General features: G+C 41.0%; 3 protein-coding genes across 4 annotated transcripts; 2 read left to right on the top strand and 1 right to left on the bottom strand.

Moving 5' to 3' along the window:
- The first annotated feature begins 719 nt into the window (after window positions 1-719).
- Window positions 720-4,946, top strand: LOC141788111 (long-chain fatty acid transport protein 2-like). Its single transcript, XM_074666953.1, has 10 exons — window positions 720-1,501; window positions 1,839-2,048; window positions 2,156-2,314; window positions 2,527-2,651; window positions 2,767-2,961; window positions 3,439-3,529; window positions 3,616-3,814; window positions 4,105-4,202; window positions 4,416-4,546; window positions 4,633-4,946. Exons 1-10 carry the CDS (start codon window positions 1,030-1,032, stop codon window positions 4,804-4,806), a joined length of 1,854 nt encoding a protein of 617 aa, XP_074523054.1. The 5' UTR covers window positions 720-1,029; the 3' UTR covers window positions 4,807-4,946.
- On the bottom strand, window positions 4,933-9,804 carry hdc (histidine decarboxylase). The gene is made up of 12 exons (XM_074666954.1): window positions 9,724-9,804; window positions 9,412-9,584; window positions 9,219-9,332; window positions 8,799-8,921; window positions 8,578-8,715; window positions 8,350-8,493; window positions 7,083-7,149; window positions 6,809-6,971; window positions 6,612-6,702; window positions 6,430-6,528; window positions 6,241-6,342; window positions 4,933-5,930 (listed from the first exon to the last, which is right to left on the bottom strand). Exons 1-12 carry the CDS (start codon window positions 9,749-9,751, stop codon window positions 5,157-5,159), a joined length of 2,016 nt encoding a protein of 671 aa, XP_074523055.1. The 5' UTR covers window positions 9,752-9,804; the 3' UTR covers window positions 4,933-5,156.
- Window positions 9,805-12,627: 2,823 nt separating this feature from the next.
- Window positions 12,628-23,196, top strand: usp8 (ubiquitin specific peptidase 8). 2 transcript variants are annotated; one of them, XM_074666370.1, is made up of 19 exons: window positions 12,628-12,720; window positions 13,421-13,591; window positions 14,283-14,427; window positions 14,583-14,668; window positions 14,782-14,923; window positions 15,268-15,310; window positions 15,493-15,664; window positions 15,778-15,940; window positions 16,019-16,160; window positions 16,324-16,613; window positions 16,699-17,184; window positions 17,477-17,551; window positions 17,687-17,985; window positions 18,460-18,681; window positions 18,768-18,978; window positions 19,991-20,227; window positions 20,411-20,553; window positions 20,673-20,805; window positions 22,513-23,196. In XM_074666370.1, exons 2-19 carry the CDS (start codon window positions 13,488-13,490, stop codon window positions 22,669-22,671), a joined length of 3,252 nt encoding a protein of 1,083 aa, XP_074522471.1. In that variant the 5' UTR covers window positions 12,628-12,720; window positions 13,421-13,487; the 3' UTR covers window positions 22,672-23,196. The 2 variants fall into 2 exon arrangements, with proteins under 2 accessions (XP_074522471.1, XP_074522470.1); XM_074666369.1 differs by having other exon boundaries at window positions 12,630-12,787.
- The last annotated feature ends 379 nt before the right edge of the window (window positions 23,197-23,575 follow it).

The following is a 23,575-nucleotide window of genomic DNA, read 5'->3' as shown; positions in this document are numbered from 1 at the left end:
GCACAAGGCTTTTAAAAAATATTTTTGTGCAAATATGTGTATATATGAAATGCTTTATTAAAATAAAATAATTACGTCTACTGATTTTTATTATCACAGGTACAAAAAAACGATGCTGCTAAAGAGGGAGGAAAAATTCATCATATGTAGATGTTACAGTCAACCACAAGGTGGAGACAAATACCACCAGGATGAAGTCTGGATACATACTGTACAATGCTCCAGGATCATGTGGATATTGTGGTTGTGGGACACATTGTACCATATAGCTCCAGATGACCTTACACAAAAACCGGCAAAAGTAAGATCAAGTTTGTTTTATTATTTTACCAAATGAGGTCAAACAATAAGTTACTAGCCAGTACAGAGAACTTTAAACAGACAGGTTGTATGCTTGAGGAAAAGAAAGGCAATGCTGTTGGGAGGGGAGTAAAGACTGGATGGGTGATAAAGCAACACTGCAGTGAGTAAATGAAAAGAAAGAAGTGCTCAGAAAGGTTTTTCTTATCAAGGCAGGTGGATGGGATTGCATCTGCAACAACTGAGTTTGCAAAGTGGCGAAAAAGCAGGACAAAGGTTTTTACACTGTAACAACTTTCATGACATATGACACACACCTTTGCAACACATTTGAAATACGTGTAGACCTACTACTAAAACTCATGCTTTAGGTCATTTAAATGTGAATTATGCAATAAGCCTATATCATAAAGTTACCGTCTCTGCAGATGCTTTCTCTGGTAATGTGAATGATAACGACACATAAATTAGGACGGAGGGAGTTCATAAACGTAACCCTTTCTTTCAAATCACGGGCATTTTAATTGGTGCGGAAGAATCCTGCTCGCTGCATGAACACATTGGCTCTTTTGTTACACGCCCAGGAGAGAAAGTGGCTCAAGGTTCAAGGGGAGTAACTTTGAACCAGAATACTTGGGGCTATATTCAGCTGTTGTTTGCTGTTACAGGTTGAACCTTTTAGACCTCTTACAGCTGCAGGACTTACTCTTTTCTTCTCTGCTCTTCACAATGATTGCATACATTCTGTTTACTGCTCTGGCTGTTTTGCCACTGCTCCTGTACCTGAGAAACCCTTACTTCTACACTGACTTCGTTTACACCGTTACTTCACTTCAAATTGGAATGAAGCTCGGAAAATACGCAAAGAGCAAACCTTTTTACAGTATTTTGGACTGTTTTCTCGACAAAGTGGCGAAGCAGCCGAACAAGAACTTTATCCTCTTCGAGGACAGCTCATTCACATACAGCCAAGCGGACAAGGAGAGCAACCGGGTGGCACGAGCTCTGTCCACGCACGCGCACCTGAAGGAGGGGGACACCGTGGCCCTCTTCATGGGAAACGAGCCGCAGCTCGTGTGGCTCTGGCTCGCGCTGGCCAAGCTGGGATGCACAGCATCTTTGCTGAACTACAACATCAGATCCAAATCTCTGCTGCACTGCTTCTCCTGCTGCGATGCCAAACTGCTGGTGGCCAGTGCAGGTAGGATAAGTTGTTTTTGGTCAACAGTTGCATCAAAAATACAGACTGAGTTTTTCCATCGTTGTCACTGAAAAGGAAACCTGCAGGAAAATGCAGAAAAGCATTGAAGGATGAAAAGTCTTCTTGGCTTGTTAAAGAAAAGCACATATACATTTTATGATTTTAACCGCAAAATAATGTCTCCAAAAAAAAAAACAACATAATCATAAACAGAGTCCTCACAGAAAACATCCATAGTATGGAGTCTTTTTTAATCTTTTGGCCAATACATTTGCATTGTTATCCATGAAGCCATCACTTACTCCCTTTTGTTCCTCTTGCATGATGCTACTGTTAGACTTGCAGGGGGCTGTAGAGGAGGTGCTGCCCACCTTGAAGGAGCAGGGCATCCGTGTGTTTATCCTCAGTGACAGCTGTGAAGTGGAAGACATTGAAAGCCTCTCCGACAAAATCAAGCAGGCCTCAGATCAACCAACTTCCTCTCAGCTGAGGGCCAACATTCACATGAAAAGTTCTGCACTTTACATCTACACCTCAGGAACCACAGGTAATCTCTGAACCCCTGTTTTTTGTGAGAGCAGGTTTTGAGCGAAACAAGAAGACGATGTTGAAAATGTGTTTTGTGTGCTTTTACATTCAATGGTTTGATTCTAGGACTTCCCAAGGCAGCTGTTATCAACCATGAGAGGCTATGGATGGCAAGCTATCTTCAGTCAATCGCAGGCGTTCGCTCAAACGATATCATCTACATTTACCTTCCTCTTTACCACAGTGCCGGTTTCCTCATGGGGCTCTGCGGAGCCATTGAAAAAGGTGAGTTACAGCATCATAAAAACTACATAACATGACACCCAGGCTGCAGTCTGATGAGTTTATTCTAGGTTAAACTGAAGTGACCTCAAAGAACAGCCAGCTGTCCACTCTGATTTAACACTATTTGTATTTCAAAGTCCTAAAGGTCATAAAATGAGCTCTCAGAGTGAGATGGTAATGTGTTGCTTAAATCCACACCTCTTCATTTCTAGGCATCACTGTGGTTTTAAGGCGAAAATTCTCGGCCTCTCAGTTCTGGAACGACTGTAGGAAGTACAATATCACTGTTATACAGTACATTGGAGAAATCATGCGCTACCTTGTCAACACACCAAAGGTACAACCCAGGATAATATCACACCTTTAGATTGTTTTATATCACTGATAAGCAGACACACCTACGTTAAATTGATCCTTTTGTAGTAGTCTCACTTTTCTTCCCTTTTCTCTAGAGAGACAATGACAAAGATCATAAAGTCCGACTGGCATTGGGGAATGGGATAAGAGCCGACACCTGGGCTGACTTCCTAGAGCGGTTTGGTGACATTCGTATCTGTGAATGCTATGGAGCCACAGAGGGAAACGTTGGCTTTGTCAACTATGTTGGCAAGATTGGAGCAATTGGCAGGGAGCATTTCCTCCACAAGGTATGAGGCTGAAGATAAATGCTGTCTGGTGTTGGTGCAGTACATTAACTTTGTATGAAGACCCTTAAGGTCAAACATGGCAGTGTTTCACAGATCATGACAACATTTCACTAACATGATAATCTGGGCAGCTTTGATTCAAAGGGAGAGTGAGTTGTCCTTTGAAAAAAAGGGTCAGTGGTTCAATATCTGGCTACTGGAGTTCAAATGTTGAAGTGGGCAAAACACTGAGCTCTCTGCTCCTGATAGATTACAGGAATTGGGTCATTATGGATGAGCAGTGTGGAGCTTTATTTTGCTGCCTGAGTGTTACCAGTGTGTGTGAAAGGGTTAATGTGGCATGTTTGGAAATGAACTCTGTATTTGGTGGCTGTTGTGTGTTCATACATGTGGGCTCGTGTGGGATACGTAGGTGGCTGTTAACTGTATGGCTGTCAAAAACTTTTCTGTAAGTTTCATTCTTGAACTGTTTGTCAGATGGGCTGTCCATACGCCCTCATAAGGTACGACACAGAGAAAGAAGAGCCCGTTAGAGACTCCAGAGGATTTTGTATTGAAGTCCCAAGAGGTGAGCCAGTCCTCTCCAAAAGAATGACATTCTAACCTCAGCCTTTTATTTATTATGTATTCATACCCATTGTTGGCTGTTTTCAGGAGAAACTGGGCTGCTGGTGGCAAAGATTGGACAAAGAACGCCCTTCAGCGGCTACGCCAAAAACCAGCAGCAAACAGAGAAGAAGAAGCTGAAGGACGTGTTTGTAAAAGGAGATCTTTATTTTAACAGCGGGGATCTTCTGAGGATAGATGAGGAGGGGTTTGTGTTCTTTCAAGACCGCATTGGAGACACTTTCAGGTACGTGAAGGAATGTTTGAGCAGATCTGATAAAACTAGGAAAGTGATGATAGTTATTTAATATCCCTGCACACTTTGTCAACTCAAACACATCATCGAGACAGTTTAATGACATGTGTGATTTAAATTAAAGCCATGGTCATTTTTCATGTAAATGATAAAGCTGATGAGTTTCTTTTCATTGGTGCTATATATGTTTTTGTGTTTAGGTGAAATGTTTTACCAGTGCTACATGAAAATATCTCAGCTTAATGATTCACATTCTGTCTCTGCTTTGTCATCTTAAACAGGTGGAAAGGAGAAAATGTGGCAACCACAGAGGTGGCTGATCATTTGCTTGTGGTTGACTGTGTGGAGGAGGCGAATGTCTACGGTGTGAAAGTGCCAGGTAATAATAATGAAAAAAAAAGAGCAAACTCATTTGAGAAATGTTGTCATAAAGGACTCAGATAGAGGTGTGAATCTTAAAAGAATGTATGAAAATCAATACATTAAATCATGAGTTTGTGACAAAAAGCGCCATGGTATGAAACAAACATGCAACTGTTCATTTCCCCCCGAAATAAACGCTTCTTTTTTCCCCTCAACCTTGACTGATAAGGACACGAGGGAAGGATTGGAATGGCAGCCTTGAAGTTGAAGGAAAACATGGACTTTGATGGCAAAGCTGCATACCAGCACGTCAAACAATACCTCCCCAGCTACGCTCGACCACGCTTCATTCGCCTACAGGTAGACAAAGACCTTCAGTGAAATAATCATCATTATAAGACACAAAACTCTAAGAATGTGACTTCTGTGAATCTTTTTTCTGGCAGAACGCGCTGGAGCTAACAGGGACATTTAAGCAGATGAAGGTGAAGCTGGCAGAGGAGGGCTTCAACCCGGCTGTGGTCACAGACCCTTTGTTCTACCTGGAGGACAATAAGGGCTACGTACCCATGACTCAGGAGATATTCAACGCCATCACAGAGGGAAGAACCAGGCTGTGAATGAGTGTAATGTTTATTACTTGATTTTCAAACAGTACAGTTAGTATTTTAGACACAACATGATGCCAGATGATAATGAATGACGGACATTAAGCAGCAAATTACATTAAAAACACTTAACCTGCTGAGGAAGATTTTTTATACAGAAAATTTACACTGGTGTAATTTTTGTTGAATATGCTTTTTAATAAATGTATTTTTAAAACATGAACGTCTTCATAGATGAGTGGCACAGATTGGGATCTTGAGCTGCTTGTGCTGGCTCAGCACCAGTACAACCAGTATAGATGTATTGAGTTGTTCTTCTTCTGAAGCTGAATTGGTGGGAGTGAATGATATGAATGCTGCTTTCAGTGGAACGTAGGTGTGTTTGCAGCTTCCATCTGAGTCTGAGGCTGACCTGTTTTGCTCACAGGTGAAGAAGACATGCAGGTGATCCTCCTGCAGGTGGAAGACAAATGTTTCTGAGCGGTCTGTGACACCTTCACAGGGCAGCATAGCGGGTGCCGGCCACCCTGCACCCACTGGTTGCAGAAACTGGGCACGCTGTAGAACTTTGTCAGCTTTTTCAGGACCTGGTTTCCCAGCACATTAGAAGGCACCTGAGTAATCTTCAGCACAGGGCCTTGTCCTGCTGTTGGCTGTGTTGGGAGAGCATCTGTAGCATCTTCAGGGATAGTTCCTGTCTGAAAGCTGAAGCTGGACATCGGCCCAATATAAGTGCACGGAAGAGGCTCGCTATTGCAGCTGAGAGAGCGCATCGGCCTCCTTGAGCGATCCCACGCCTTGTCAATCCACAGCTCTACCTCTGCCCTCTCCTGCTTGAGCGCAGCTTCCTGCCCAAGAGCATCTGAGTCAGGATCTTGTTTTCTTCCTGCTCCTATCCCCTTGTCTTTTCCTTGCTTTGTTTGGTCTTTGTTGCTCAGAGCTGGTGTCTCAGCCAGAAGAGACGAAGCTGTTTTGGCGATGAGGTCCCAGTCTTTCAGGATGTCGGCCTCTGTAGTGAACTGGGATGTCACTGTGAATCTGATGATGCGTTTAGTATGAATGTCTGCAGGGATGAGATACATGGCACCTGTGCGGGTCAGTCTCCTCAGCAGCTCCTGGGTCAAAGCATTTCCTTTCTAGAAAGAGAAGACATAAAACATCGAAACAACTGAACAAAACTCATCTTTCTTTCAAACTGGCCAAGAGTCTTTCCTTGATACCCATTCAAGGTTTTTGCCTTTTTATTGATCTGTGATATAGCTTTGGCCTTTCCGTGCATCTGATAAAAGTTAACCTCATTCAGTGCTCACCTTTGGACAAGGCGTGACTGAAAGCTTGTATATCTGAGCAATGATTAGCTTAAATACTGCACCAAAAAGATAAAATTCAACCCAAGACTGAAATTGAATAAGATTACTGCATAAACTGAGAATTTGTGTTTCATACTTTCAGACAAAAGACAACCAGACCAAGGTGCCTTTCTGCAGGAATCTCAAAATTTGGGTCACTCCTGATGTGAGACTCTAAGAGCTTTGCCATCTCAATGCCCTGAAGAAGAAGAAAGAAAGAGATATGAATGAAATCCCTTTTTTTTTTTTTTTTTTTTGTAAAATAATTCTTGTGAAAGCCACTTACATGTCTGATATGAGCCTGGAGGTTTTTCAGTCCAAAGGAGCGCATAACAAACCAGAGTTTGAGAGAACGGAAACGTCTGCTGAGGGGAATTTGCCAGTGCTGAAAAAAAGGAAAAGAAAGCGTCAGTGCATGAAATCATTTAGTGATTAGTTTAATTTAAGGAAAAACTGAAAGTGTGTTACCATAAAGTCTGTGGCTGCTTGTGAATTATCATGTCTGAGGTAAACAGGATCAACACTGAACGTCTGTTGGAGCTTGTATTTATCCTTCACCCTGAGAAAAGAAGCATCCCTCACATTTACCCTGCACTCTTTGATTTCTATGAAGCTGAAGCAACACTCTGCAATACAGTAAACAAGGCTTTGTTATTGCAACTCACCAGAAAGCTGTGCAGTCAAAATGAACCAACATCCACTTAGACGGGTTAAAAACAAAAGAATTTGAAAATTCAATTCCTTCCAAAGACCAGCGGAGCTCAGGACACAAGTATGCTGCGCCTGCATACGCAGCGTCTACATGGAGCCACAGTCCCTCCTCAGCACCTGTGATAAAGACACAAACACTCACACTTAAACTTACTTAAGACGAACATCATTTTTAAGCTACAGGTAATTTAACAGAATGCTTCACTGTGGGTTGATATGAAGACATACAGACTGGTCCCAGTTCACATAACTTGTCGAAGGCACACACTCCTGTGGTTCCCAGAGTGGCACACAGCTAAAACAAGAGAGGAAGGATCATAATATCATTAGTTACATTTTACTAAAGGTTATAAGACTTTAAATTTTCAAATTGAGCTGATACAATTGCAATTTTTCAAACAATGCAGCAGAGAATTGCCAGCCTTGTGTTTCAGGCAGAAGAAGCTTGCAGTTGTAGAAAAGGTCAAGGTCAAGGTCAGGTTATTTAAACTCACAGACAGATACGGCTTACTGTAAGTGAGTCAGCCCGTCCCCCGCACACACACACAAAAACAGAACAGGACAAGACATGACAAACAAGTAACAGTACTCAGCACTGATTGTGCCCAAACATAGAGCTTCAATGTGCCTCAAAGTATAGTACCAATATTGTTAGTCTCATAGCATGATGCTGAAGACAATTTCAAGGTTTCCAGGAAAAAAGGATTAAGAAATAAATTAATTTATATATTTTTTTAGTTAAAATTAATAAAATATAATAATAATAATAATAATAATAATAATAATAATAATAATAATAATAATAATAATAATAATAATAATAATAATAATAATAATTTCATCATTATTATTATTATTATTATTGGTATTATCTAAATTTTATTAAATTAGGCTATGCTGCCATTAAAATATGTAAAAATGAGAAAAGTCATTCAGAATTCCAACTACACAAACATTTGTAAGTTACTTATTTTAATTTTAATATTTATTTAGTAATACATTGATTCTCTTAAATCTTGTGACTTAAATACTGAGAGGAGTAACAAACAAACCTAACTGATGTTAAAAAGTAACTTGAATAAAAGTAAACTAAGATATCTTCTGCCATTTTTCTATTTGGTGGCCAGCAGCTGAAAACTTTGCAGGTGTTAGTTTGCTTCCAATAATGGATCTAGGGATGGACAGGTGAGTCTCTTTCGTGATAATCAGGGCCAGCTATCAGCTGCCTTTGAACCTGAAGATGTTAGATTACCCCCGAATGCACGAACAATAAATGACTGTAAAACCATTTCAGTGTGTCGCCACTAGGTGGGAACCTGACCTTGATAATGCCAAATGCACTAAGCTCATTACTTCCAGTGAAGCTCTGCCAAAAAGCAGTCCGTCCAGTTTGTGATGTCAGCCAAAGCACAAACAGAGACACTAGCATCACTCATAAATCCTCCACCCCTCTACCCCTTTCATACACATCTACTTTTCAGTGTCAAACACCTACCATGAAAGGCACCAGTCCCCTCCTCCTGTCCTCCTGAATGGCTTGTTTCAAAGTGTCTCCTCTCAGAGACAACTGTTCATCGGTGGGAAGAAACCGGATCTTCACCAAAGAGATCAGACCTGCTTTCTCTACAGAGGAATGAGCCTGGAAAGTAGTCACAAAGAACATTATCATTTTCATGTTGCCTGATAGAAGGGAAGATCTTACACCAACTGGAGTGACACTCACCTGATCTGAGGCGTAGGCAACTAGTCTGGAATTCAGAACTGAGTCGTCCACATCTTGGTCGATTTCAGCACGGAGCTGCAAGATTTTATCTTTCCTTGCTGCCAGCAGAGCGACTAAAGTGCTCTCACTGACTGTACTCTAACAGGAAGAGAGTCAGATAATAATCCCAGAGCTGTCATATGAACTATAGATTGAAACAAATAGATGACGGCGTCTCAAACCTGGAGTATTCCTCCTCCTCTGCTGTCAGGATGGTGGTGCAGGAAGAAAGAGGGAAGCCCAAGTGCTTTACACAACCAGTCCATGACATTCATCTCCAGCTCTGTACACGCTGGGCTGGAAGCCTACACAAAATAACTGGAGTAAAACATTTTGTGACATGATGGATATTACAAAAAAAAAACAACAACACACAGTTTCTTTCTTTCTTTCTTTCTTTCTTTCTTTCTTTCTTTCTTTCTTTCTTTCTTTCTTTCTTTCTTTCTTTCTTTCTTTCTTTTCAAATTTGGACCAAAAGGAGCATTATATCACCCAACCTTGCTTTCCCCCGGTGATCTAGAGCCCCTGCTGGGCCACTTTAATCAAAATCTTCTGGATATACTACTGTGGGTTGCAGAAAAAAGTGCTGCTGAGCCCCTTACCCAGGTGAATCCGATACAATTGATGGCATCAGCTAACATGTCCCCGAGCATGGAGGGCCATGAAGTCAGACCTGGGAAGTAGGCGTGCATGTGAGGGCTCTGCCAGTGAACCATCTGAAAGAAAAAGAGGAGACTGTTACTGTTTCACAGTTTCAAATGACCGACAATGTGTTCTGTGACAGCAGGAACTCACTCCTGGCATGATGACCTTCTCGATGTCGTTGAAGATGCTCTCCCAGCTTTCTGGCTCTGTAGGTGCAGTGTCAGGGAGAAGATCCTTCATAAAACCTGGCTTCACATCTGGAATCACCTTCCTCTCCCTGATGGAGCTCAGGTACTGGGTGATGTAGTCCACCAGCTCCTTACCTGATCACAAAGCAACCATTCAACTAATATTAATTTCAAAATCTGCCGTTTTCATTATAACTCTTGTTTGCTTGTAATCATTTGCAGTGAAATAAAACAACACATTGAGTCAACACTGAAATAGAAAAGGCTGTATTACCTCTGCGGTTGTATTCCTCAGCCTGCATTGTTTTCAGATGAGACCTCTTGAAATGAGAACGCTGTGTGTAACAGGTGTCTGCAGTGATGCTCTGTGGACTCAGTGAACGATCTCACAGGACTTTATACCTACACCCTTTCGTGAAATGACCGCCCAAAAATGGTGACGCAATGGAAATAACAAATGACCTTTGTTTGTATATCATTTTAAATTTTGGTTGTATTTCAGATAAATTCTGTTTTGTGTAAATATTTGCATTGCTTGTAACGCTCATTTTGCTGACAGCTTAGTTACTTATTTCAAACATCATAATTGATAATAAACATCAACATTAAAAATTGTGAATTAACCATTTTAAACTGAATCAAAGAGCAAGAACAATGGTGACCCCTCAGCTGGCGTCGTTACTGATACAGTTAATAGCTTTTTCCTCTTAATTTTACAAATGACGCCTGAAAGAGATGATGACTCTTCACTCACAATGCGCAGATGATACCAAAAAAATGAACAACCCATTAGCAAACAATTTCAGTATGAGGACGAGGGCGAGCCCATTTATGTCACAGCTCATCCGGCTGCCTTTCAACCTCTCACAAAAGCTGGGGAGTCACCTGTTCTGTTCACACACTGTGCTGTTTACCATGTATTGTGCTCAGCATGCGCTCTCTCTCATCTGGTTACGTGAAGAAACCAGAGATTTGAAGCAAATCTAACCATAATCCAAACATGCAAAAAGCATGGCTTAAAATCAGAAAGGTTGCCGTTTCATTCAATGAAACCCACAAAGCAGCAGTGGATGTTTATGTAAGCCATTTAGAAAACTACATTTTTCCTGACTGGAAAACAATAAAAAGATGTAATCTTCCTTTGATTTTCAGTTCAAAACCACAATTTCTTTGAATGCGAGCAATAACAGCTGCACAGACGTTTGATCATGCTGTAGGGAGGAAGCCCAATAGTAGGCAACAACCAGAGTGGTGATAAGAGTGTGTGACATAACACTCAGCAACAAGCAGAGCACACTGCGACTATTGTGCTCCATGTGCGTCTTTACGTTGGGTGGTCTGAGCCTGATCAAAGCGAGTTTAATTGTACAACTGAAGCTTGTGACATCAAAGTCAAAGTGCTTCCTATTGGATCCTGTTTGGTTACTTTTATTCAATTAAGTAGATTTCTCAACGTGTTATCAGTCCACCACAGAGAAGATAGTGGGGTTGATCAATCAACCCAAAGGTCAAGAATAATTTCCAGATGATATTGCCATTTGTTTTGACATGAGCAAGAGCACAAAGAACTGACTGTAAACAAAGGCAAAGAACATCTGTTGATTCATGTAAGATACATTAGGTCAAAATTAAATGCAGAATATTTGATAAAATACTTTATAGGGAGGTTTATGAGACACAGCAGCACTTGCAGCGGCCTCATGAGTTTAAGGTGTCTTTAGGCATGGCCTTTAGCCCAGAAAAGCTGCAGGAGAGTCTTTTAGCAGCCAACAGGTCAAACAGGTTGTACTTGCCTTATTAGTGTTATTAGTGTTAAAGAGAAATCTTAAAAAAGACACCATCGCACAGTTTTTTAACTTTGTGTTGAAAAGGGGGTCAATATTCAACCAACTTGTGAGGGTAATGTAAATAAAGCATTGCAATTGAATTTAGAACAGTTAAAGTGGGGTAAATCATACACTGATGACGTCTTTTGACAATGTTCTTGTGTTTCTGGATCAAAATATTATTGCAATCAGCCAATTTTCTACCCATGAATGTGAGTAAGATGAAAAACAAGTGCAGGCACTACACAAATAAATGCACTGAAAGATGTTAAAACCCAAAACAAAAACTTTTAAAGTACCATTTTATTGACAGAAATCAAATATTTGATATATCACCATCAATGTATCTTCTAGTTCCATCATAACAAGAATCTGTTGTGCAGACTAGGTTTTATTTACTTTAGATCACACTGAAATTTGACAAATTTAGTCTTCAGTGAACATAACAGCTTTTATTTTCACATGTATGTTTGTATGTTTATGCTTGTATTTGTTTTAATACAGATAAACTCTACATATCCAGACTCCTGTTTTGCTGCTTTACATTTGGGTGAAGGGGACCTGAAGTAAGTGTGGTCCATCTCTCTGGGACAAACTGCAGCTGACATTAGATCCATCACTGCTGTTTCTGCTTTTAAAATTCAAAACCACTTTTTTTAACTACCAAAGTGAACAAATAGTATGAAAGCCCTAAAAGGCCATGATTTCATAAAACATTTTTCTCAGTTTTCTAGAGATAATATCAGTTGTTTTCTTGATATCTTGACTTAGTTTTCTCGCTATCTCGGGAAAACAAAGTTTGTTTTCCCATGATAACAGGCAAATTTTGTCAAGATCTTGACAAACAACTGATATTAACTTGTTATCTCAAGAAAATGGGAAAAAATATATTTTGTAAAATCATATGGCCTGTTGGGGCCTCTGTAAAAAATAAAATAAAATGAAATAAAAAAATGACAGTTCACAAAACTATGCAGTTATGAGCTCATCAGTGTTAATTCTGAGTATAGGCAAGACTTAAACATAAGCAAACCAAGAGGGTGTCAGATTGCATGGTGGTGCAATGTACTTGAAGGTTAACAATAGGACTTGACAATGTGAACACTGCACAGAGCAGGAATGCATCGGACTGGTTTATGAGCAATGTAAAGAATCTGAAATATCCACCACTTTTTGGAGCATACAGGAAACACATTTAGATTATTATACCTTAAAACATTATAAATGGACTGATTTTAAAGATTTTCCACGGACATTGGTGGCTTCCGTGCCCTCTGAGGCAACAGTCAATGAATCAGTAAACCACTGCCAGATGGTGGCAGTAAAACAACTTTCAGATGTACCAGCTACTACAAAACAGGAAGGAAGAAGAGGAGGAGGCGGAACAAGGAATCAGAAATCAGCTGTCAGAAAAGTGTTTAGTGTAAGCAACCGACCAGATTGAGGTAATTTCTACACAAGTGTATTTTAGTCAGACTACTAGCAGCTCTGCATGTGTCCGCAATCTCTCAGGTAGATATCTGTTTACTTGTGAAGTGATTATATCCGTGTCAGCCCCTGCTTTAGCTCAATTAACCTAACCTAATGCTTAACTGCGTGAGCTCGGAGCGTATCTGCTAACCGAGGTAGCTTTTCAGGCTAACTAGGTTAGCTAGGTTAGCATCACATTAACTTAACAGTGTTGAAATTAAACTAGCTCTTTGTTTTTACTTTCCGTCGAACGACGTTAACTTGGTTTTGCGTGAGCCGACCAGCAATATCGAGTCATTCCGGACGGTTGTTGCTAACGTTAGCCTATAAACTAAAACATGTTGTTGTCGTCAGTGTTGACATTTTCTGCGCCAGCTCAACTCAACAAGCGAGCTAATGCCGAGTAAAAGGCTAAAATTGAGAGAAACAATCTACAGTGAGTTAGTATGAGCTAGTTTGATGTAACTTGTTATTGACATGCCGTGTTTAGCGATAAACGATAATGTGTTTAGCCATTTTTAAATGCTACATGACAGCAAGCTATGAGTTTAGTGTACTGTTTGGTACTTGGACGTTACCGTTAAGGTTAGAAATGTCACAGTGACTTAAGTTTAGTTGGAAACATTTGAAGCAGCGTGTGTTGACTTTGTTTTGCTGTCACATACATGTTTCCAGAGATGCCCACAGCTTGTTTACACCACTGACTGCTGTCTGCGTGTGAGCTCTGTACACACCCTCGAAGATGCCTGCAGTGTCCACTGGGGTCAAGGACCTGTATCTGTCCACATCCCTGGGGGAGCTCAACAAAAAGGCTGAAATCAAGCCAGACAAGACAAGTACCAGAAGGTAGACTTCACTGAGATAAACTATCTTGTTGTTTAATTTCATCAAACTAAAAATAAAAGTACTTAGCAGTAGCATCGTTTGTCTACAAGTCAAAGTTGTCAAAACCTTAATCATATCTTAAATGTCCACCATTAGTTGATTTTTAGTCATGACAGTAAATTTTCCCGAACAGCCAAGAATGATCTGAAAGCACTGTTAAGTTACATATACAAGTGAATGTCCTGAATCCCTAAATTAATTCTAAAACATTGCTCGGGTTTGTCAGAAAAGGACCAGTTACTAAACCAGGATTGATTTTAGAAAACCCCAAAAGTTGAAGTAGTGTGAAGTTGCACAAAAAAGAAATAGTCAAATGAATTGCAAGAATCAAAGAGGTCTGTCCAGGACAATGTTTATATTTCACCCCTTCTGACATCAAACCACCCAGAGGAAACAAATACATTAGTTCTTTGGTCGACCACTTCCCAAGAATCACATAAAGAAGAACTAACAAACCTAGCAAGATCATGTTAAATTAGTCTCTTACTTGTCAGGAAACTCAGTGAATTTTTTTTTTCTGCTATTCTTGCACGACTTAGTAAGAGCATAAAAAGATTAAGAGAAAGGTCCCCAGTTAAATTTTAGCTCAGAGCATTTTGTTAAAAGCCAGCTAAAATTGTATCTCCTTTTTTATTTTTTTTGCATGGTGCAGCTATGTTCAGAGTGCCTGCAAAATCTTCAAGGCGGCAGAAGAGTGTCGTCTGGATAGAGATGAGGAGAAATCATATGTGCTGTACATGAAGTATCTCACAGTGTATGACATCATCAAGAAAAGACCAGACTTCAAGCAGCAACCGGTACAGTGATGGATTATAGCTATAACATCTGAATATGATTTTTTTTTGTTAACATTTTCTAAAGTAACTTTGCTACAATGCAAGCACTGGTTTAACACTTGAAGTATCAACAAAGTGAAATGAATTGATTTTGTTTTCTTTTCCGTTGTTCAAAGGAGTATTACATGACCATGCTTGGGCCAAACAGTTTTAAGAAAGCTATCGAAGAAGCCGAGAAGCTCTCCGAAAGCCTTAAACTCAGGTTAGAAGTTTGGGTTGTTTTTAGTCATCATGATGTGCACAGTGTACAAGAAAAGATGCAGGTACATGAGTATGATGTCACATTCTCTCAGCTGATCTTTATATTTTGAACAGGTATGAGGAAGTTGAGGTTCGTAAAAAACTAGAAGAGAAGGAGAGGCAAGAGGAGAAGAAAAGGAGGGAAGAGATAACAGAAAAAGATAGCGGTCGAGCTTCTCCGAAGTCCTCAGCTGCAAACAAGAAGGACAGCAAAAAGGTAGAGATGTCAAATAATCAATATACTGAAGAGTGGAGTTTCTATGTCCCCAAGGGGAATTTGGTTTCCTGTCTGCTGAAAGGAACATTAGAGGTTCAATATGTTGTAATAAGAGGCATTTTGCAGAATTTGGGAGAAACTGAGAACAGCATTCATAGTTATGGTTAAATGATATGAGAATTACCTGAATATAAAAATCAAACGGATTGCCCACCAGCTTAATTAGCAAATATATGAATATCATTGGTGTGTCAGTATTTTTCAGGCATAATTTGACAAATATGAACTTTGGTGTTAATACATACAGAAATAACTTGAGCTTCTTTTTGTGGTGGTATTTTCAGGTTAAAGGAGAACAGAATGAACTGAAGAATGCAGCCTCAAAAGGTAAGCAGAATAATCTTAACAGGAGAAGTCTACTGTGTAGATTATTCCTCCTCAACATGAGTAAAAGCGATTCTTTAAAAGTACCACCTATGTATTAAATACTGAGCCTGTGACTTTTTTCAAGAACAGTGGAGCTTGGTCATCTCTGTTTTTATTTACTCTTTGATTGCTTTTTCTGATAGCTGCAGGTCCAGCTGGTGGGATCACGGCAGAGAAACTTTTCCACATGATGAAGGACCAGACGATTACAACCATTGTCATGGATGCCCGCAGCCACAGAGACTTTGAGGAGTCTCACATTCAGGTCCCAGCTCAGACCTGCATCTCTGTGCCTGAGGAGGCCATTAGGCCAGGGTGAGAGGGGTTAGGGAGCATACCTGGATGTTTAGCCTGACACTGACACGGAATGTGTAATTATATCGGCTTACTTTGACTCCTAACACTGACCTCTTGTCATGGCTTTTCAGTATCACTGTGAATCAGATTGAGGCAAAGCTGCCGGAGGTGTCCAAAGACCATTGGAGGCGGCGGGGATTAGTGGATTATATAGTACTGCTGGACTGGTTCAGCTCTGTGACAGACCTTAAACTTGGCACCACCTTACAGAGTCTAAAAGACGCCCTCTTTAAGGTAAACCTGTGTTTAATGTTGGCCTATTGTACATCAACATACGTGGAGGATAACAGTAACACACAACACTCTCCACAGTGGGACAGCGTCACTATCCTGCGCAGTGAGCCACTGGTGCTCGAGGGAGGTTATGAGAATTGGCTGTTGTTTTACCCCATGTACTCCAGCAACGCCAAAGTCAGACCCCCGAGACAGACCCTCATCAGCACCTACCCTCAGTGTGAGTATCACAGTACTGTCAGAAAGTTACAGATTTGTATTCATTAGTCTGTCTGCTTCATTTTTTCTGTCAGTGCAGTAGTTCTTATTTACCGAGGGAAGACCTACCAGAGCTCATGTTAAAATACTAATTTCTACTGGATAATCTTCTCTATTTTGAACAGTGGACTTCAGCTACCCATCTCTAGAGGAACCAAAGCCCCCGACGCCACCTCCACCAGAGCCTGAACCTGAACCTGAACCTGAACCTCAGGAACCCTCAGCTCCTGTGCTGGTGAATGGGGTTACACCAGCAGAACCTCCTTCATCTAAAACCTCCATGATTGCTGACAGGTTGCCCGACACTGTTGATTCCCATGTCACAGGCACTATTAACTCTGGGCTGGACCTCAACAAGGGTCGGACATCAGGCAACCCCAGCCAATCACCCACAATATCAAAGGCCTTCCCACAGGTGCCGTGTCCAATCAGATGAGTGTTAAAAATTTTGTAGATTACAAAAGAGTTTGGGTTTCTGATTCTTCTGTTCCTCTCTCCAGTTTGACCGTACCAAGAAGCCCTCTGTCCGTGTTTCTGACGAGCCAAAACCCAGCCATAACGGTTCAGCAAAGGATCCCACACAGAACGGCCCTGTCATCCCTGACCGCTCAGTCAAACCCCCCTTCAACTCCAGCTCCTCTCTTTCCAAAGAAGAGCAAGGTCAGATTCACTCTGAGGCCGTGGCTCTGATGGAGAAGGCGAGACTCGAGCAGGAGAAACGCAGATTAGAGGATGAGAGGCAGGTGAAGGAGATGAAAGAGAGGTTAAAACAGGAGGATCGGGAGAAGAATAAGAAGGAAGAGGAGGAGAAGGGACCTCAGGAAAAAAAGAGACTGGAAAGACAGAAGGCTGAGGAAGAGGTGGACAAACAGAGTAGATTGTGGGAGGAGAAGGAAAGGAGGGGGAAAGAGCAGAACTCGGACACACCCTCAAAGAGTATGTCTCTGGACTCACCTGCTCCAAACCATGTTGTAAGTGAGATCAAGGTGAGTATCAGTCTTCAAAGATATTGCACAGATACAATTTTTAAAGCAAAGTGTTTCAGCTCCAAATTTGATTGAAAAAGAATCTTGAAAGGATAATTTTGCAGCTTTAAAGTAGAGCCCATTTCTTTTGAAACAATAAAACATCTAATACCCCAGAAATACCCTTTTTTCTACAGTTTACTCTCCTTTGTTTTTGACGATGTATTTTCCTTTAATTCCTTGATTAGGTTTTAGGACAAAAAGCTTTGAGTGAAACTTTCTTTAAAGTGTTTTGTTCATGTGTTTTCCACAGAGGGAGCCCCTGACTCGAGCAAGGAGTGAGGAGATGGGTAGGAGTGTCCCAGGCCTTCCAGATGGTTGGATGAAGGTAGCTGAAAATATTTTAGGTCACTTCATAGGAGTGTTGATGAAAGTTCAATAAGAATATCAAGAGAAAAATGGTTATTTCCTGCCAGAGCTTTTCCCCTTCACCCACTTCTCTATTTCCTCTACCTCTGTCTAGTTCCTCGACACAGTCACAGGAACGTACCGGTACTATCATTCACCAACCAACCGCGTCCACCTGTACCCTCCTGAAGTCACTGTTCCCCAAACCCCACCCTCCACACCACCAACAGTGAAACAGAAACCACCACAACCAGCTGAGCCTGATGCCAGCCGTGAGCAAGAGCGGGAGCAGTCTAAACTGAAACGCTCCTACTCCTCTCCGGACATCAGCCAGGACCTGAGAGAGGAGGCGCAAAAGAAAGCTGTGGCTCAGACTGCTGCTCCTGTCATACCCACCATCAACAGAGAAACCAAGTAAGGAATACAAAAATATCAGAGGATTCATACCGTTATTGATCTTTGGCCTTAACTTAGCTAATCATTCAAACAGCCTCAGGAGCAAATTTGGGTCAAGTGTCTTGCCCGACAATGTTAACATGCCTAGACAGAAGCTGCAATGTCGTACTACCAGCCCTTTCTCCCTCCTGGAGGATGGAGACATCATTTGCACTTTAATAAATCTTTGTTTACTGGCTAAACCCAAAGCAGTGTCCTGAACAGAATGTTTTCTGCTCAGCCGCTGCGTATAGGTACAGGTCAGCTCACTTCAAACCTCTGTATAATAAATAAAAGCTCATTCTTTAGTTTGAAACATGACCAGACAGGACACATTGGATTCAAAACTGTTTGGTTGATGAATCTTAGCCTGAACTGCTCTGTATCTTTCTTTAGAAATCAGATTTTGCTGATTTTGTGTTTTCTTGACTAAACCTGTTTCTTGCCTTTCAGACCTGTCCCTGCTAAAGTCTACTCTAAAGTTGAGATTGTGAGGCCTTCAGCTGCCAAAATTCGCAATCTAAATCCTACATTTGGAGGTCTGGGTGCATCTCTGACTGGCCTTCGTAACATGGGGAACACGTGCTACATGAACTCCATCTTGCAGTGTTTGTGCAACACTCCTGCCTTGGCTGAGTACTTCAACAACAACCTGTATATGGAGGACATCAACAGGTCAGGATGTAAACACATGGATGGAGCTACCATAGAGTATTTTTTATGAGAATGAGAATGACTGAAAGTATTTGATCCTCTTACAGGTACAACATACTTGGCCATAAAGGCGAGGTGGCGGAGGAGTTTGGTGTGATCATGAAGGCTCTGTGGGCTGGTTTGTACAAATGCATCAGCCCACGGGACTTCAAGATCACCATTGGAAAGATCAACGAGCAGTTTGCTGGCTATGACCAGCAGGACTCCCAGGAGCTGCTGCTGTTCCTCATGGACGGACTCCATGAAGACCTCAACAAGGTGAAAAAAACAGATCATGAAACTGACAACAGCACGAGTGAGTTTTAATGATGTTTTATAGTAAAGGATTCAGGTCTGGTATCAACAGAGAAACCTTGATATATTATTGAGTAAATAAATAATGAGTAATTTATTTTATCCATGGTTTCTAAGGCACCTACTTCACCCCTGTATGTTGTTGCACATTTGCCTGTTTACAGTAAAAACATAGCTTTTATCATTTTCCTTCTTTCTGTTTTCACCGGGTTTCATTTTGATGGCATATTAGAGAGTAAGTAAATAGCTGTGTGTGTCCTTGGTCCTCCTGCAGCAGTGTGAGTGTGGAGTGTCTGCATCTGTCTGCTCCGATACTCCTGTCAGAACCTCTGTGCATGTAGACCCAAGACATGCCTCATTGCCTGTACCAACTGATTTTACTGGGTTCATGTGCATTCGAATGGGGAAAAAAAATGAATTAGATTTGGACACATAGAAAAAGAATAATTTCAAAGCTTGATCTTTGAGTTTTTCTATTTTTTAAACTTTCTAAAACATCAAAAAGCAGATAGTTTTGTTTTAAACTGTCTCAGAAGCTCTTTAGATATAGTGATAATGTCTCCCCCTGGGGTAGATTCGAGGTAGTGCATTCAGAGCACTTAACTCATCAAACGTTTAGACTCTCAGATTAAAGGATGATATTCATTTCTCATGACACATTTTCCATCTCATCACATCCCTCCTGTGTGATGTTCAGACCTGTCTACCATCAGACTGGCCCAGTCCACTTTATCATCCAGGCCAGCAGGGAAATCAGTCTGTGTTTCTGATATTAATAAAGTCTTTACCTGCCTCCCATATCTTCCACTGAACTGCATGCTAATGAAGCTGAAAGCTTTTATCACTCCTGTATTGAATAGTTTTATATATTATCATTGGAAGTAACTCTACGTTCAGTTACCAAGCTTTAGAAGTAACCTTTTTTCTAACACTTAAAAGTTTAGTACTTATTGTGATCTCTGTTGTCTGATGTCAGGCGGATAACAGGAAGCGATACAAGGAGGAGGACAACGACCATATGGACGATCAGACTGCGGCTGACCTGGCTTGGAGCAAACACAAGCTGCTGAACGAGTCCGTTATCGTAGCGCTGTTCCAGGGTCAGTTCAAGTCTACCGTGCAGTGTCTCACCTGCCATCGCAAGTCACGGACGTTTGAAACCTTTATGTACCTGTCACTGCCTCTGGCCTCCACCAGCAAGTGCTCTCTGCAGGTCAGTGAGATAACAACAGGAAAATCAGTGTCTCTCAGGAGATTTCACATTAACAGAATACATGTGTATTTATTTTTCTCCTTTCCAAACACTTGTGTAAAAATAATTAAATAAATCTGAAGGATCTCCAGAAATTATTTTCACGTCTAACACATGCTCAAAATGTTTGCTGCTTTCTGGCAGGATTGTCTGAGACTGTTTTCCAAAGAGGAGAAGCTGACCGACAACAACAAGGTGTTCTGCAGACACTGCAAGGCCCACAGAGATTCCACTAAGAAACTGGAGATCTGGAAAGTTCCACCAATTCTCCTGGTGCATCTCAAACGGTGTGTGGCTGTGTTTAAATCTGAAACAGCTAAGAGTTTCGATCTGGCTTTAATACTTCTAGCATTATGTGGTGCTTCTACATTGACTCATTTTCATTTCATTGTTATGACTTCTGCAGATTCTCCTATGAGGGCAGATGGAAGCAGAAGCTGCAGACGTCTGTAGATTTCCCTTTAGACTGTCTGGACCTGAGCCAGTATGTCATTGGACCCAGACAGACCCTGAAGAGATACAGCCTTTTTGGAGTCTCTGTAAGCAGAACTGAAACTATTTTTAGTTATGACACTCTGCTGAGATTATACATTGGATTTAATGTATTTCTGTGCACATTCAGACATTACAAACAAATATGATACCATTTACTTCAGGATAGGTGAACTAACTGTGGGTTTATACAGTATAATCTCTTTAAAGCAAAATCTATAAATGGTTCAGGAAGTGAAGACTATATTTAATAAACATCAGAGACAGGTTGTACCATTGTTTTAAATATTAAGTAGTTTCTCGATGAAGTTGTCGTTCTTTTGATTTGTGAAGCCCTACAAACAACCAAAGCACTTAAAGTCCAAATTTGAGTGAAACTGGTACAAAGATAAAATAGCAAGTGTCAAACTGAAAAAAAGCAGGCAAGATGTTCCAAACCAATTTGAAGAGGGAAAAACAAAACACAGAAAAAGTTATGTAATGCTAAAATAACAGCTAAAGGAACATCTACCAACTACCTGGATTAATTTGCAACCAGTTAGTATTATAACTGGGTGTGAAAAGGTCATTTCAGGCTTTATCTCTCAGAATTGAAGCTTGGAAAAGGTTCACCACTTTAGACTTGGTGGGGAAATGGTTCAACATTTTTTTAGATTTTTAGGTCCTGACCTAAAAATTGCAAAAGAATTTGGGATTTAATCATCTAAAGGCCATATTATTGTTAAGAGAATCAGTGAATCTTAAGAAATCCCTGTTTGAGGCGGACAAGGAGAATAACCAAAACTGGACAGCTGTGCTCGTCAGGCCTACAGGTGCATTAAAAACAGACACAAGGCCATCGTTGTAAACAGGAAACTGTACATAAACATGATGCAGAATCAGCTCCCCTGGGTCTGAACTGAACACCTTTCTGTTGTCTTACATGGAAATTTGACACTCCTTTTGGAAACCATGGACCATGTGTCCTCTGTTCTAAGGAGGGGAGAGACTGTCCCCGAATGTCATTCCCACAAAGTTCAAAAATCAGTCACCTGAGATGGTATCTGGATGTCTAAGTGCCTGTCCCACTAATAGCTTACAAATCTAGGAAGTGAAGGCATCTTTAACGCTGAACAATACACATTTGTTAAACTGTGGAAGTCCTTGCATAGTTTAGCAAAACATTACCAAACCCTGTTCTTACATGTGCTGCAACAACATGCCTCTGTAGAAGATGGGTCCAGGTTTTTAGAAAACTGGTCAACCTGCAGTCCGGACTCAAACTTCATAAAAAAACACCCTAAATTTTCATTTTTACTGTTTCTTATATTTTATTTGCAAAGTTTTCAATTGAATATAGGGCAGCATCTTAACATTTTCTGATTAGAGTTTGTACTTGGAAATAAAAGACAAAGACAGACCCCACATATAAACATCTACATATAAAATGGATAGCATACAGTGGACTACATTCAGCACAGCTGTTTGGTGAAGCTGGTTGGTGCTCTGAACCCTAATTCACATTAAGTGTGAGCACCGTGCCGCACAGCACCATGCACCATGCCAACACCAACAACTACACCCAAACTGCAGCATGGTTCACGCTTTATTTGTGAATTAGGAGTTACACTCTAGGGAAGTCATATACTGCTGTTATGCTTTTATTTTGAAGGGGTGTGTGGCAAAACACAAGAAAGCCCAGATGAGACCCTAAGTGTAAATCACATCAGCAGTGAAAATCATTTGTTTATTAAAAAGATCTTCCTGTGTTTCAGAACCACTACGGCGGTTTAGATGGAGGCCATTACACTGCCTACTGTAAGAACGGCCTCAAACAGCGCTGGTACAAGTTCGATGACCACGAGGTGTCTGAGATCTCCACCTCCACCGTCAAGTCCTCCGCTGCCTACATCCTGTTTTACTCCAGCCTGTGATGAGACTGAAGGACACCAAAAGAGAAAACTGCTCCAGGGGCAGCGACGCTCGAGCCCAGAGGTTGAATTTTTCTCTTTTTTTTAAATTACAGCTTGAGGATCTGGTGCACCCAGCTGTCGGTTCAGCAGCTGTGGACGTGCACATTTAGAGGACATCTCTAGCATGTTGCTTTGAGATGCCCCTCTGCTGCGGATCTGAGAAAGGTGCAATGCTTCTGCTACTAGAAGACTGTAAACCTGTTAAAAAGCCGTCTGTTCATTTTACTGATAACATAGAGACTAATCAGATGATCCTTTTACTTCTGTACCATGATGATTGTGTTGTAGGGCAGACAGCTGGTTCAGATGCTCATCACTTTCTCTTCTTTTGCACTACGCAATCGCAGATTCTCAGCTTCCCTGTACTGTGCAGCCACAAGATTATGACGGCGTGTAAATACTTACCGATGCTGATGTTGCACATTCAGACGTGTACATACTCCAGGGCAAGGTGTTTATCTGTTAAGTGACCAAATTATAACTTTTTTCTTAAAAGTAGCAGCCATCATAGCATCATTATACTCATGAAAACTAACCACATAATTTTGGGGTTTAACTCTTTCGCCTTCTGATGTTTGACATGATGTTAAAGGTGGCAGAGACTGTGATTGTTGAAGAGAAGAGGGTACTGGTATTGTTGCTTGTTCATATTTGCCACATTGTTGCACTCACACTATATGCAATCAGTTATGTTGTTAACATGGATCACATTGTTTAACCCTAATGCTTTAAATGATACCGATGCTGTGATCATATCTGTCCCAGCAGAGACAGAAAACCTGCTTCTAAAACCTTTGTTGTGCGATCCTTTCTCAGTTTAACATACTTAAATCTTAACATTACTATACTCAAAGAAAGTATTTAG

This window comes from Halichoeres trimaculatus, unplaced genomic scaffold (assembly GCF_033239565.1).
Source record: "Halichoeres trimaculatus isolate MK-OKI-2021-1 unplaced genomic scaffold, fHalTri1.1 fHalTri1_scaffold_3, whole genome shotgun sequence".
Taxonomy (NCBI): Eukaryota; Metazoa; Chordata; class Actinopteri; order Labriformes; family Labridae; genus Halichoeres; species Halichoeres trimaculatus.
This window is presented reverse-complemented; position numbering and strand designations above follow the sequence as displayed.